Here is a 15,848-nt window from a genome sequence, read left to right on the forward strand (position 1 = left end):
TGCTCTTCAGGACTCTAGAGCAGTCCCTGACAGCAGATTTTGCTGATGCAATTCTGACTGATACTGTCAACAGCTTTGATTTTGGAACCAAGCAAAATGAAACTGTTAACAACCTCAATCTCTTCTCCATCCATCATGGTGCTGCCAAGTGGAAGCAGGGTGAGAATCTTAGTTTTGTATATCAGGGTTGTTGTTATTATTGTTGATTGATTTCGAGTCAAGTTCTGATTCATAACAACCGAATGAACAAAAGACTTGAAACCTCTCTACATTTATCTTGATATTTACCAGTTCATAGAGTTTTCGCAGGCATGTTATTTAGAAAGTGGATGCCAGTCCTGCTTTTAATATCAGGATTGTTGTTGTTGTTGTTATGTGTCATCGAGTCACTTGCAACTCATAGCAACCCTATGTACAACAGCCCTAAACCCTGCTCTATCCTGTGCCAATCTCATTGTCTCTGACATGCCTTTCCCCCTTACTCCAGTGATGGAATCAATCCATCTCATCGAGGGTCTTCCTCTCCTGCACTGTCCCTCCACCCTCCCAAGCATGATCTCCCTCTCCAAGGACTGGTACCTCCTTGGAACATGTCCAAAGTATGTCAGACAGAGCTTCAGAATCCTTGCCTCCAAGGAGCAACCTGGCTTCATCCTCTCCAGGACAAACTTGTTTGTTCTCTTAGCAGTCCATGGTATATTTAATACACTTCTCCAGCACCACAGCTCAAAGGCATCAACTCTCCTTCTATCATCCCTAGTCATTGTCCAGCTCTCTGATGCATAGCAAGCAATGGCAAAGACCATGCTTAGTCTCCAGACTGACATCGTTGCTCCTCAGTAATTTGGAGATGTCTCTGACAGCAGGCTTTCTCAATGCAATTCATCTTTTAATTTCCTGGCTGCTGGTACCAAGAATGTTGATTGTAGAGCCAAGCAAACTGAAGCTGTCAACAATCTCAATCTCTTCAGCATCTATCATGATGCTGCCAATTGACCCAGTGGTGAGAATCTTTGTTTTCTTGATGTTGAACTTCAATCCATAATGAAGGCTGCAGTCTTGGACCTTCTGCAGTAGGTTATTGGTATTATAGATATTTCTTTGAAATTTCCTGTGTTCTGAATTCCTCAGACATATGAGTGCTTCTAAGAAGGAAGGAGAGTGAGACTTCATCTCACATACTCCGGGCACATCGCCAGGAGGGGTAAGTCCCTGGAGGAGGACGTTATACTTGGAAAAGTAGTGCATCAGTGTACAAGTGAAAGAGCCTCAATGACATGGACTGACACAGAGGCTGCAGGAACAGGCGGGCTCCCGCACAGCATGTGAGGAGGGTACAGAATCAGGCAGGACTTACCTAGGATTTGTTCTGTTGTATATATAGGGTTATGCATCAGTTGACTCAGCAGTACCTAACAGCAGCAACAACAATGTGCATAGTTACTACACATGCACATGGGTACCGTATGTACCAAAGAGATTTAAGATAAAGGTACCAAACAGAGAAAATAGATCTTCCTTTCTCTGTGCACTAAGTATCTTGTCTCCCTCTGGGCAGCCAGCTCTGTTAATGTATTTTTCGCTACTGTTTCTGTTTAGAGATTTTCTACATGCATACAATCGTGTGTGTACATTTAATATATGCTGTGTTCCATGTTGGGTTTTTTTTTTTAAACCGAGCAATAAATTTAAGCTGTCCCATGTCAGTATACAGAGATAGGCCTCATCTGATGACTAGATAGTGTTCTGTTGCATGGTGTTCCATCACTGACTCACTCAGGCAGCTGGAAACAGGTATGCAGGTTGTTTTCAACTTGTATTGTTAAAATAAATATTGCTACCCCAGTACATCTTTCTTGGCACACGGTTGTTGATTGCCTTCGAGTTGAGCATGACTCATAGCGACCCTAGGAACAAAATGCTAATCATCATACATTTTCAATTTTGATAGACCACCTTATACTGATGTGCAGAATGGTTAAGCCAAATTACCCTCCCACTATCAATGTATGAGAATGATTATAGGCACAATTTTGCAAATAGAAGTTTACTGTATTAAGCTTTTTCCATTTTTGTCAATCATCTGACAAGTGAAGCAATGTATTTTATTGCAGCTTTAATTTAGAGTTCTCTTGTTAAGAGTGAAGTATTTACTGGATGTGCCCTTTGCCCATTTTCTAATATTAGATAACTTGTTCTTTCTTATTTATTTCTTGGAATTGCTTGTGAACAAAGGTGATTAAAAGTTTCTCCCTCGTAGGCCTTTGTCTATTTCTCAGTTCGATTTTCATCTCCTTAATTTGTTGTTGTTATGTGCCATTGAGTTGCTTGTGATTCATAGTGAATATGTACAACACCTCTGAAGCCTGCCCTGTCCTGAGCTAGTCTCACTGACTCTGACACCCCAAACCCCATTACCCCAGTTACTGTGCCAATTCATCTCATCCAGGGTCTTCTTCTCTTATACTGTCCCTCCTCCCTTTCAAGTATGATGTCTTTCTCCAAGGACATTTCCCTCCTGGCCATGTGCCCAAAGTATGTGAAATGAAGGTTCAAAATCCTAGCCTCCTAGGAGAAACTTGATTTCACCCTCTCCAAGATAGACCTGTTTGTTCTCTTGGCAGTCCATGGTGTATGTTGAGTACTCTTCTCCAGCACCACAACTCAAAGGCATCGAATCTTCTTCTGTCACTCTTAATCATTGTCCAACTCTCTGATGCACAGCAAGTAATTGCAAAGACCGTGGTCTGGATCAGGCACACCTTAGTCTATAGACTGACATTATTGCTTCTCAGTGCTCTGGAGAGGGCCTTGAATGCAGATTTTCTCAGTGCAATTCGTCTTTTGATTTCCTGACTGCTGGTGCCAAGAGTGATGACTGTGGAGCTGAGCAAGCTGAAATTGTTAACAACCTCAATGTCTTCTCCATCTACTATGGTGCTGCCAATTGACCCAGTGGTGAGAATCCTTTTCTTCTTGACATTGAACTTCAATCCTTATTGAAGACTGCAGTCCTTGATTTTCTGCAGCAAGCGCTTCAGGTCCTCCTCAGCTTCAGTAAATAAGGTTGTGTCATCTTCATAATGCAGGTTGTTGATGAGTCTTCCTCCAATCCTGATGCCACATTCCTCCTCATAAAGCCCAGCCTCCTGAATGATCTGTTCTGCATATAGACTGAAAAGGTATGGAGACAGGATGCAACCCTGACACACTCCTTTCCTGATTTTGAATCATGCAGTGTTTTCCTTGCTCTGTTCTGAGGACTGATTCCTGGTCCAAGTATAGGTTTTGTATGAGCTCAATCAAGTATTCTCCTTAATGTAAGCTTTTTATTTGAGCTGTGGTGCTGGAGAAGAGTATTGAATGTACCATGGACTGCCAAGAAAACAAACAGATTCATCGTAGAGAGGATTAAACCAGGCTGCTCCTTGGAGGCAAGGATTCTGGAGCTTCATCTGACATACTTTGGACATGCTGTAAGGAGGGACGGGTCCTTGGAGAGGACCTCATGCTTGGGAGGGTGGGGGGACAGCACAGGAGGGGAAGGTCCTCTATGAGATGGACTGATTCAGTGACTGGGGTAATCGGGATGGGTGTGTCAGAGGCAGTGAGACTGGCATAGGATAGAGCAGGGTTTAGGGCTGTTGTACATAGGGTTGCTATGAGTCGCAAGCGACTCAATGAAACATAACAACAACAGTCTTAATAAGATAGCCCATCCACAGTTGATGCTAGACAAAAGTCTGTTGAAAAACCACGGGGGGAAAAAGGGGGGATTTGGAAGATTTTGAAGTGACTTAATCTAAACTACTCTGCCTTCTTTTTTTTAACTCTTCCTTCTTATACCAAGTTTGAGCCTTACTTTTTGTGCCAGAAGACACTTGTAAGCAGCACAGACAAATTTAAAAACAAATGCAAGGTAGACAAAGAAGCCTCAGCAAACAGGCATGCACCATGGGAAGCTGGGCAGACAAGGTCAGGGCAGAGGACAGACGGCCTGAGAAACCTCTGTCCGCTCAGTCTCTTGCAGAAAACCCCTCACTCTATGCGCTGAGGCTGGCAGTTCCTCCTGAAGACACTGGAGGGCGCTGCTCACACCCCCACTATGACAGTTACTGCAGAAAGGCATTCTCACTCGCCTCTGCTTCTCTGTGTCTTGCTCTAGATTCAGTGCCCCAGGTGGGATATCAGATCAGCAGAGCTTTTTGCCTGTGCTATTACAGTCTGCAAGTCTGGAAGGACATGAGTCAGGGCTTTGGGGCAGGTGGTGGCCTGTTTCCCATGCAGGCCCGCCCATGCAGTCAGTGGGAATTCCCCAAATGCAGGCAGGCGCGCAGCCAGCACAGTGGGACAAATGTACAGCTCTACACTTTTTTCTCATGTCCCTCTCAAGCCCTCCTCCTCAGTGAAACCTTCCGGGGCCACGCTGGCTAAAAGCACTAAAAAAAAATTGTTATAATACATATAAAGCAATAAATGTTGCATATATACATCTACATCTACATCTACATATACATATACAATCACAACACAGTAATTAAAAAAATTTAAAAACTATGGAACGCTTCACAAATTTGCGAGTCATCCTTGTGCAGGGGCCATGCTAATCTTCTCTGTATTGTTCCAATTTTAATGTATGGCTGACGAAGCGAGTACTAAAAGCACTTTTTAAGACTCACAGAACCATCAGCTGCTAACCAAAAGTTTGAAAGTTCAAACCCACCAGGTGGCTCCACTGGAGGAAAAAAAAATCTGATGATTAGCATAGGAAATTCTATGTGGCAGCTCTGTTAGGTCCTTACAGGGTCCCCATGAATAGACTCAGTGGCACACAACAATCCCAGCGAGAATGCATCCTACATAGAATTACTACCATGCACCATATCACACTTGATTTTCAAGCAATTTTAGATATTTACCTATATTTATGGGGGGGGGGGATCAAATAAATACAAAAGAAAAACCTGAGCCCTGAGTACACAGCTCCTATCATAAAGGGCAGTGTTTACAGAAGCTCTGTTGACGGGTTGGCATCTCATCAAGCTAGCTCAGTACTCTTGAGGGCAGGGATTGGTTGACATTTTTGTTTATACATCTAGCACGGAGATACCTCGTGCGTGTGGGCTGGACTGGATGTTATCAACCAATAGTTAATTTTTCCATGAATCTTGAACCTAGGAATGTTTGATGTGGAAAAGGCCCATTGATTATCAACTTGAGGGGGTACTTGTGAATGTGGAGAATTCCCTTCCACCGGCTCACTTTACTCCCCAAATATGGCAAAACAGTTTATGGAGATTGTTCCTGATGGGAGACAGGAACTTAAACCTGTTCACAATATATTCACTCAAGGGCTATTTTGGAACCTTAACCACTGCCCTAATAGTTAAAAACCACGAAGATAACGGATACCCTTTGCGCTGTGGAGTTGACAAACAAGGGTAAGTTAAAGTGAAACAAATCTTCAAAATAGTCATTTCAACTAATTTTAGATCTGATTTTAGATTACAGGTGTAATGGAGGGAGACGCCACAAGCGCTTTAAAAGAAGAAAAAAAAAGGAGGGCAATGAGAGCCTTGGAGACCGGGGGTGGCGCAGGGACTGCAGGGAGGTCTGTGCGTCCTAGGGGTGGCGATTCCTCCGAGGTGTGCAATCATCAACAACCGAGGCGCTCGCAGAAGCGCAGGGGAGGGACCGGGCCGGTGGAGCTGTGGCCGCCGAGTGCGTCACCGGAGAGGAGGCGGTGCGCGTCCAGCCTGGCGCCCCGGTGATTTACCGGGTGCTTCACCGGAGAGCAGGCAGTGGGCGCCCAGCCTCGCCCCCGGGATGACGTGCCCGGAGACGGGCCCGCCCCCTCCCGGCAGCCTTCGCGGGCCCCTCCCCCGGGGGCGGGCCCCCCTCCGGTCTCGGCTCTAGTAGTTTCTATGTCGCTGACGCATCCCTGCGCGCACAGCTGGACCCGCGCGTCCTACGCAGTTGTCGCGAGCCGGGCGCTCGTGCCAGACGGTTCCCGGCGGGAGCAGCGGTGGCAGCCGCACGACGAGGTGGGGGCGGGGGCCGGGCCGGGTCTGGGGGGCCCCGGGGCTCCCCCGGACTCCTCCCAGGCACCGAGATAGCCCCGGCCTGCGGGGAGCCGATAAGGCTGCGGGAGGGAGCCCTGTCTCCGGCTGCAGACCCCGCCCCTGCGCGCAGCTCCAGCCCGAGGCTTCCCCGCCACCCCAGGAAAGGGCTGTCACTTCTTTCCACCTGATCCCTTCTCTCCTGCAGCCCTAGAGAGGCTCGCCTTCCTTTTGACGAGTTGCCATGACGTCCTACTACGAGATCCTAGACGTGCCGCCCAGTGCGTCCGCTGATGACATCAAGAAGGCGTAAGTGCCTCGGCTGCACGCCAGAACACCCGCCGCCCACCGCGGGGCCCTTCCCAAGCCTGTCAGGGGACCAGGGCCGTAGAAAGTCTGGAAGCCCAGGGTTCAGTGAAGTTTGTAGGGAGGACGAATAGGACAAAGTCCATAGCTAAGAAGACCCTTCTTTGAGCCTGTCTTTCCTTCCTCTCCTCTCCCATCCTCAGCCCAAGCTATGTGCTGGCTCAGGTTCCCCTGCAGCATAGCCAGGCTCTGCGACAAGGCAGAGCCAGTGCCGTCTTGGGTCTCCACCTTGAGGTCTTGCAGTTCCCTGGGCCCCCCTGAGTCCCGGGGAGGGTTTAGGGCTGCATCTGTCTCACCTTCACCTTACTAACAGCCAGAGTACCCCTGAGAGCCAGAGAGGACAAACCTTCCTCTCTCATACTATGGGCATGTTGCTTGGAGAGGTTCTTCCTTGGAAAGGGACATGATGCTTGGAAAGGTAGAGCGTTAGCGAAACAGGAAGATACTCGTGGATTGACACAGTGCCTCCAGCAGTGGGCTCAGTGTGTCAGAGATGAAGAGGATGGTAATAGGGTTCAGATCTGTTGTTCTTTGGGTTGCTATGAGTTGTACTTGACTCCAGACATGCACCTAACAGTAAAAACAGTATTGCTGCAGAGAGGAGAGGCGGGATCCAGAACCAGGCAAAAGGGCAGCCTTAGCAGCTGGCATGGGTGGGGACTGGAGTAGTAATGGAACAGAGGTGTAATAGGAAGAGGGGTCTTCAAGAAGAGCCTGAGCCTCCCCTCTGCACCCCCTCCCTACAGGTACCGGCGGAAGGCTCTACAGTGGCACCCAGACAAGAACCCAGATAATAAAGAGTTTGCTGAGAGGAAGTTTAAGGAGGTGGCAGAGGCGTATGAAGTGCTGTCGGATAGTAAGGGATGGGCCCAGCACACCACCCCCAGTCATACTGCGCAGCCCAGCAGCTGCCTCTGTGCCTTTTCCAGCCTGGTATTCCAGGTGTCTTCCTTCTGCCGGACTTTTGAAGAATTTTGTGTGCACAGTCAGTAACCCTGGTGGCACAGTGGTTAAGGACTTGACTGCCAACCCAAATTTTACGGTTGGGAGAGACAGGGCAATCTGCTTTGTAAAAACATGTCCTCGAAAACCTTGATGGGCGTTTTTATTTTGCCCTTCAGGGTTGCTATAAGCAAGTATGTTTTCTTCTTCTCCTGACCTGATAGCCTGTGTCTGCTCTCAATGCTCCCTGGGGCCTTGGGGGAGCCACTGGGCCCTACACAAAGAATGAGGCAGGTAGCTAATGTGATGTCCCCGTCCGGACTGGTGGGCACTTTCCCTGGTAACCCCCAGGACTCTTCACAGACATCCTGTGAGGTAGGCTTTACACCCCCGTTTTATAGGCACAGAAGTTGAGGCTGGGGGAAGGTAAGTTGCTATGGATTACAGAGCTGGAATATAAACCAATGTTTGTTATTCATTCATGCAAAAAAAAATATCCAGTACTTACCATGTTGGAACCTTGGCATATGTAGGGGGACAGTGGAAGGCAAGCAGTAACAGCCCTTGTCCTACTTGGCTTTATCATATTCTGGCCAGGAAAGGCAGACAGTAACCAGATAAATAGAATTATCTGGACGGAAAGTAGCAGGGTGACATGATAGGGAATACTATTCAACTCATTGCCGTGGAGTCGGAATCAACTCATAATGGACCCCTCCGTGGGTTTTCAGAGGCTGTAGATTACACAGGAGGAGACTGCCCATCTTTCACCCAAGGAGCAGCTTGTGGATTTGAACCGCTTACCTTTGAGTTGGCAGCACAACTCTTTACTGACTAGGCCACCAGAGCTCTATTTTTGTTAGGATGGCTTAAAAAAAAAAGGCCTCTGGGGAGTTGACATTGAGGCTGAGGCTTGGCTGACTAATGGTTATTGACTGCTTGCTGTGTGCCCAAGTTTATGTGGGCTATCGCATTTCATCTTTACAACCGCTCGATGAGGTTGCCATGTGCTGCCATAGACAGCTGTGTGACAAGCTGAGCTGCGGCTGAAATCTAGAGCTGCGTCCCCTGTCATTCGCTCCCCCCTGGTCTCAGCTTCTGGGCAGTCCTGAGAGGCCTAGCCTCGCGGTGGGAGGAGGGTGCATCGAGCTCACACAGTGACCTGGTTTCTCTTTTCAGAACATAAGCGGGAGATCTATGACCGCTATGGCCGGGAGGGGCTGACTGGGGCAGGTAGGTGGAGCACTGGGGCCCAGAGGTGGAAGGTGGGGGGGGGGCAGATACTGGTAAGGGATGCCCTCTGAGGCTCCTGGCCCTGCTGTGAGTGTGGTCCCCTAGCCCAGGGCAAGATGCAGCCCCCAATCCCCCTTTGTGCTCCATCTCTCCTTCAAGGAACTGGCACATCTCGAGTGGAAACTGGCGGTGGAGGACCCGGCTTCCCCTTCACCTTCCGCAGCCCTGAGGAGGTCTTCAGGGAGTTTTTCGGGAGTGGAGACCCTTTTGCGGAGCTCTTTGGTGAGTGAACTTACGGGGCCAGCCTGGCTTGCCTTTGTCCCCCAGGCCTCTCAGTCCCCCTCGGCTGGGAGGCCCGCAGACAGCAGAGTGGGTCCTTAACTGCTGTTGGGTCAGTTCTACCTCTCTGCATCCTCCCATATCACAGAATGAGAGGTGCCCGTCCTGTGCCCCATTCACAATCACCCATTGTGGGAGCTGTTGTGTCACTGCGTCTCACTGAGGGGGGGGGGGTCACAGTACCCTTTTCCAATAATCAAACCCTCTTGCTGAGACTGAGAGAGAAGCGGAATTCCACAGGCAGAAAGATTAGGTGGGGCATCCGTCCAGTGAGCAGGGAGACAGAACCGTACACATGCCAGGGCCCATGTGACCCTGGCGGGACAGTTCAGAGGCCCGCCTCATTCAGTCGTCACAACAGTAGTACATTGTTAGCCCACAGCAGTGACAGTGGTGAGAGCACGACAAAGCATCATGTGATGTGACAGCAGTAACAGCATTGCAAACAACAATAGATCCCAGTTTTTGGCATGGTTAATATGTTTTATATCCTTTCATATATATCAAGTAGGAAGGCCCAGTGGCAAAGGATTGCACTGCTGACCCAAAAGCAGGAGGTTCAAATGTATCATCTGCTCCTTGGGGGAAGATGGTCATCCTCCTCCTGTGTCGTTTACAGCCTCTGAAAGCCCACTTGAGGGTGAGCTAGGAGTCAGTTCTGCCTCGAGGATGCGTAACAACTACAAACATACATCAAGTGTTTTATATCCTTTGATCCTCCATTGAGGTGGATAATTTTGTCCCATTTACAGATGAGAAACTTTGAGTCACACAGAAAGCAGGGTGGGGACTCAAGGCTGCGTCTACCTGATATCATATCCTGCTTGTCACTTATTTCTCCCTGTCCCTTTTCTTCTCCTCTGTCTTGGTATTTTTTTTATCATGTTGACATTCTAGCTTTGCATAAACAATGTTAAAAAGGAATCTAATTTCTAAATAAACCCAAGCCCCATTTAAAAAAAAAAGAGCATCAGACCCAGTAGCTTAGCAACTTGTGTTTTTGGACGTAAAAGCAGAGTTCACACTTTTTTGGGGGAAGCTGTTCGCTAGATGACTGAAGTCTGCAACTTGTTGCAGATGACCTGGGCCCCTTCTCAGAGCTTCAGACCCGGGGTTCCCGACATGCCAGCCCTTTCTTTACCTTCTCTACCTCCTTCCCTGGGCACTCCGGTAAGTGCTTTCTCTACTTTTGCAAGTCCTGCATCCTGGAACCCCCACCCTCAGCAGCTAGTTACTTTTGCAAGCCACCTCTCCTGTGTGTCTTTTTTTTTTTTCTCCTGTGTGTCTTGAGCTCCCAGAATCGCCTGGCCTTTTGTGACTGCAGTGCACAGCGTACAATTTGCCCTAACCGCTGCTCCCTCTCTCCTTTCCACCTCCCTCCCAGATTTCTCCTCCTCATCCTTTTCCTTCAGTCCTGGCGCTGGCGCTTTTCGCTCTGTTTCTACATCCACTACCTTCGTCCAGGGGCATCGCATCACCACGCGCAGGTGAGGGTTCCCCCTGGGACCATGCTGGGTAGAGGGTTCTGGGAGCTGGGGGCACGGGGCGGGGGGGGGGGGTGTGGATAAATGAGAAGCTGTTCACCTAGGCTTCTCTGCGGCTAGAAGATAAGCTCCTGGAGGGCAGGACCTTGAGGGCAGGACCTCGGCTGCCCATTGCAGCGCCCCTGAGCCTGGAGCCATGCCTGGGTTAGTGAAGGAACTGCGCTGTCTCCCACAGGATCGTGGAGAACGGGCAGGAACGGGTAGAAGTGGAGGAGGACGGGCAGCTGAAGTCAGTCACGATCAATGGTGAGGTGCTGCCCTGCCACTCCGTTCCTGCAGAAAGTCCCCACCCCGAGGCCTGAAGCTTCTTCCCTGAGTGGCTCCTCTCTGACCTCCCTTGGTGCAGGGAGGGGGTGGCAGCCACAGGGCTGATTGGCAGGATTTGAGACGCTGATCTTTGGCAAGGTGGCTGTGGTGGGGAGGTGAGCGGTGTCTAGAAGGGCTGGCCACCTGCCGCTATAGTTGGTGGGATGCCCTGTGTTAGCAAAGCACGTGCGTGTGTACAGTGTCCTCTTTGTTCTTAAAACGAGCCAGCAGGGCAGGTGGCAGTGGCCTTATTTTCACTGGGGAACCTGATCCTCAGTAAGAGGAGCGCTAACTTCCAAGTACGTAGTGAGTTGTCCTGTTAACCCGGAGGCCCCTGCGTCACCACTGGTTTGAATCCACCAGCGGCTCCTTTGGAGAAAGATGAACAGTCTCCTCCCATTGACCAGTGGTTAAGGAGCGATGCTTCCAGCGTAGAGGGACCTGCCAAGGGTTCGAACCCACCAGCTGCTCAGCAGGTGAAAGATGGGCCATCTCCTGTGCAGCTTACCTTCCCAAGCCCTTGGGTAGTACTTCGCCACTACATAGTAAGGAGCCCTGGTGGCAGAATGCTTAATGCATCGGGCTGCTAACCAGAAGGTCAACAGTTCAAATCCACCAGCTGCGCCAGGGATAAAAGACGGCGGTCTCTTCCCATGAAGATGTACAGTGCAGAGGGTTACTATGAGTCAAATTGACTTGCTGGCCGTGGGTTTTAGGAGTAATCTCAAGGTTGGCAGTTTGGATGCACTATGCAGTGCTTCGGGAGAAAGGCCTGGTGTTCTTCTCTATGTGGATTACGTTTCGTCCTCCTGGAGTCACTTCTGACCTGCAGTGACCCCACATGTGGGCAGTGGAACTGCTCCAAAGGACCTGCAGAGCTGTGGCCTTTGGGAATCGGATCACCAGGCCTGTCTTTGGAGGCAGCCTCTCAGTGGGTCCGCACCACCCACCTTTTGGTTAGATGGCGGAGTGCTTAACCAACCAGGTGCCGCCTCTTCATGGAGATTACAGCCAGGACTTCCTGTGGAGCAGTTGTGCTTTCTAACAGTGGCGTCTCTGTGCTTCCGAGCCCACCCTATGGCAGTGTTTTAGTTTTAAATCATTATTTCATTGTATAGCTGCAGAAAGGGAAACTGAGTTATCTGTCGCAAGGAGGTGGATCTAGGACCGGGTGGAGCTGGACACCTGCCTGCCCGTGCTTGTAATCACTGCCCTGACGTGCATGCGTGTCGGTTCCAGAGCAGGGCTGTGCATGGCCACGTGCCACTGCGTGAGGCTGTCAGGGAGATGCCTCCGACCAGGTTGGAGCCCTCATGGTAGCTGTGCCTTCTGCAGGTGTCCCAGATGACCTGGCGCTGGGCTTGGAGCTGAGCCGTCGAGAGCAGCAGTCACTCACCTCCCGGGCTGGGGGCACACAGGTCCAGCAACCTTCTGCCTTGCACCCCTCTGACCTCTCTGAGGAAGACGAGGACCTCCAGCTTGCCATGGCCTACAGTCTGTCAGAGATGGAGGCAACTGGAAAGAAACCAGCAGGTGGGCGGGGGGCGCAGCAGCAACGGCCAGGGAAACCCAAGGGCCCACAGCAAGACCCAGGCACTGGGGGGACCCATGAGGGTGCCAGGGGTGAGGCAGCCGGGCCCAGTCCTGCCCAGGAGGAGAAGGCCCCACGCTGCCTCATCCTCTGAGCACCAGTCACACCCTGACTTGGTTCCAGTCTTGCCTGGGGGTCTGGCTCTGACTGTCAGAGCAGAGAGGAGCATGGCCTGAGTTGCAAGAGCCCCTCCCTAACTCCATGCTCCCATCCCTGGGGTCCCTCCCAGGTCCATCCCTAAGCCAATGTGGACTAGGGAATCTGTGCTCAGTCCAGGGCTGATAGGTCACTTGGTGAAGCCCAGGGTGGGTGCCTCAGGTCAGGGGCGTTGAGGTTGGAGCTGGGCCTCTTGTGACCAAGTCCCCATCTACCTGTGCTACTGACAGAGGTCAAGGAAGGAGGACTTGGCCTGGGTCCTCTGAGCCGAGTTGGTGGCCATGCTGGGTGTGTGGGGCTGCCAGAGGGGAGTCTTCCCTTCTCGTCTGACTGCAGATGCCCCCCTCGGTGTCTGCAGTGCTGAGCTCTGACTGGTTCTGTTGCTTCCCTTCTGGTGCTGCTGCCGCTGCCGCTGCTGCTGCTTCTCCTCACTCCTCTCCACTCCTTGCCAGCCCCACCGCTTGCTTTCACTGTCTTCTGGCTAGGACTCCCTCCTCCTTCCTTCCCCAGAAGGCCTCAGTGTGGCGAGGAAGATGCTGGGGCCGGTAGGGCCACGAGGGCTCTGGGGAGGCTAGCTGGGTGGGGCGCCAACCTCTGGCCAGACAGCTTGGAAGCTGGAATCCACTCCTGCCCCCTTCCTCTTGCTGTCTCCACCTGCCCCCAGCTCTGGGATTAGGCAGAGGTGAGGCTGGCTGGCCTGGGAGAGGTGGGACAGGGCCCAGGAGGGCGGCCTTGTGGGGACTCCTAGCCCATACGACCCTATCTAGCGCTCAGGGGGAGGCCCCAGGGCTAGCCCAGGCCTCCGTGCCCAGCTCTACCGCCACACGGGCCGCTGACCCTTGTCTCCTGTCACCCATCCCCTGCTCTCTCCCCAGATGTGTTCTGAGCTGGATGCCCTGGATCCAGAGTTGCTGCACAGTTCCACCGGGACAGCGCCCACCCCTGTGTGCTGGGAGGGGACCCTCCTCTCCCTGACCCACCCTGTAGTGTAGAGGTGGGGGGCCGGGTAGTGGGTGATTCGGGCGGGCCGTGGCGCATCAGTAGTCTTAGCCTGTGAACTCTTCTCTGGGTGTTCGGTGCTGCGTCTTGAGGACTGCAGGTCCGTGAGTGTAACTCACTCTGCCTGCCTTCTGATCGGCAGAGGGGGCCTGGTGGTGCAGTGGTTAAAGCGTGCAGCTGCTAACCAGAGGTTTGGCAGTTAGAACCCTGCGGGTGCGCTACAGGAGAAAGATGTGGCAGTCTGCTTCCCTTAAAATTTACAGCCTTGGAAACTTGGGGTAGTTCTCACACCATCCGCTGTGGTGGCCCTACAAGGCCAGTTCCCTGGACGGCTGGGGGTGGCTGTGTGCTGTGGCGTCAGAGCGTCTTGAGATGTGTAGTTCTGGCTCAGGTTGGCCCCTCATTGGCTGTGACAGTGAACAGAGGCCGAGGCTTGTCCAGGAAGAGGCGGTGAGAATGCGGATGAAGGGGTAATAGACTGGCTTGTGGTTCCCCTGACCCCTCTCACTTGCCCTAAGGGTCAGCGTCAAAATTAAGAGGTTAGGGTACAAGTCAAAGACCCGAAGCATCTGGAAGGGTTTCCTCTCTCATAGGCAGTAAGGGTTCAGAGGAACAGGCCCAACCGGCAGGACCGTTGGGGCAGGGCGTGGCCCCCGAAGGTGCCCGGCCGGGGCTGGCAGAGCCGCTCGGGGTGGCCGCCCCCGAAGAAAGTGTGTGTAGGGCTGGGCAGGGCGTGAGATGGGAGCTCCGGGCATGCCGCTGCTTGAATGGCTTTCTCTGGCCTCTGACCCTGCTGCCCAATCTTTCTCTTCAACACTACAGACAAGCCGCCTCTCCTCCTCCCTGCCTGGGGAGCCCAGGGACCAGGGAGGGGAGCAGTTGAGCCGGTGACGCCAGCTCCTGTAACATTTAGCCTCAGAGACCTATGGAAGCCAGGGCTGAGCGCAGACCAAGGGGGACACGCTGGAAGTCAATAAAGCTGAGTTGTGAGAGCAGATGGTGTGCCGCTGTTCATCCTTTCCTGGGTGACCCGAAGGCCAGTGGGCCACGGACAGCACTGCTGTCCTCATACCGCCATCTGTTGCCCAGTAGCTGGCAGTGCAGCTTTTCCTAGGGACTGTGAGGAGGAGATTTGGAGCTGACTCTCCAGCGGGTTTTCAGAGGCTGTAAATCACGTGAGAGGAGACTGCCCATCTTCCTTTCAGGGAGCAGCTCGTGGACTCAAACCAGATGTCTTTGGGCTGGGAGTGCGGCTCCTTACCACTGAGCCACCAGACAGGGCAGTTACCTTTGTATACCAGGTTGCTCTCCTCAGCTCCCGCTAAATCCTGAGACATTCCTGCATTCTGCTCCCGCTCCGGAGGCCTCATTTGAGTCCTCCTTCTTAATCCTTGCCATGATGTAAGGGCTTCCCCTGGATTTTCTTGCTGCTTGTGGACCCTGTTGTTGCCCAAATGACACAGCACAGCCAGAACCAGACCAAACTAGACAGCTGCACGCCTGACGACATTAGGTGGCAGGTGGTGAGCATCTATGACAAGGACACTTCTGAGGCAGGTGGGGGCAGACTGTCTCACATACTCCAGGCATGTGATCACAGGGCCCAGTCCCTGGAAAAGGACATAGAGGATCAGAGAGGAAGACCTTGAAGTGAGTTGGATCGGCTCAGTGGCTGTGTGGACTTAAGCACAGCAGAAATGTCAAGGCTGGTATAGGACCAGGTGGAGTTTTGTTCCATTGTAATAGGGTAACTCCCAGTTGGAGCTGACTACCTCCAACAACAAGGTCCATGGAAGGAGCCCTGGTAGAGCAGCAGTAGGATGCTTAGCTGCCAAAAGATTGGTGGTTCAAACCCACCAGCCATTTCTTGGGAGAATGATCTGCTTCCATGAATGTAGCAGCCTTGGGAACCCCCGACGCAGTGTTGCTCCATCCTGTGAGGTCACTGAGTGAGAATGAACTTGATAGAAGTGGGTTTGTTTAATTTTTATTATTTTTTAAAATTTTATTATTTTTGTGTTTGTGCATGTACCGTCAAATCAGATCTGACTGGTACAGGAGGAGATTGTTCCTCCTTCTCCAGCAGAGCATCTGATGGGTTTGTTTAATTTTTAAAGTTCATAGGCTGAGATCTCCCTCCTCACTCACCACCAGTGGTGGGTTTCAGAGCCTGGACTGGCCCCAGTCAGCCCTACCGAGGATCCAGCAAGATCACAGGGCTCAGGGAGGAGAATCCAGATGCCTCTCTCACGGATCCGGCTCTGCAGAGGTGCCCTTTCTTGACGGGAGAGCGCCACATTGGCTCGCCCTCCT

The 15,848-nt window shown here is 51.8% G+C and overlaps 1 protein-coding gene across 2 annotated transcripts; it reads left to right on the forward strand.

Annotated features, from left to right (window-relative positions):
* The first annotated feature begins 6,265 nt into the window (after window positions 1-6,265).
* On the forward strand, window positions 6,266-13,442 carry DNAJB2 (DnaJ (Hsp40) homolog, subfamily B, member 2). Of its 2 annotated transcripts, XM_006890251.1 has the most exons (9): window positions 6,266-6,368; window positions 7,172-7,281; window positions 8,547-8,600; window positions 8,760-8,882; window positions 10,017-10,109; window positions 10,324-10,426; window positions 10,659-10,729; window positions 12,125-12,322; window positions 13,412-13,442. In XM_006890251.1, exons 1-9 carry the CDS (start codon window positions 6,304-6,306, stop codon window positions 13,420-13,422), a joined length of 828 nt encoding a protein of 275 aa, XP_006890313.1. In that variant the 5' UTR covers window positions 6,266-6,303; the 3' UTR covers window positions 13,423-13,442. The 2 variants fall into 2 exon arrangements, with proteins under 2 accessions (XP_006890313.1, XP_006890312.1); XM_006890250.1 differs by lacking the exon at window positions 13,412-13,442 and having other exon boundaries at window positions 12,125-12,474.
* Window positions 13,443-15,848: the final 2,406 nt, after the last annotated feature.

This window comes from Elephantulus edwardii, unplaced genomic scaffold (genome assembly GCF_000299155.1).
Source record: "Elephantulus edwardii isolate Elephantulus edwardi_28Jun2011 unplaced genomic scaffold, EleEdw1.0 scaffold00087, whole genome shotgun sequence".
Lineage (NCBI taxonomy): Eukaryota > Metazoa > Chordata > Mammalia > Macroscelidea > Macroscelididae > Elephantulus > Elephantulus edwardii.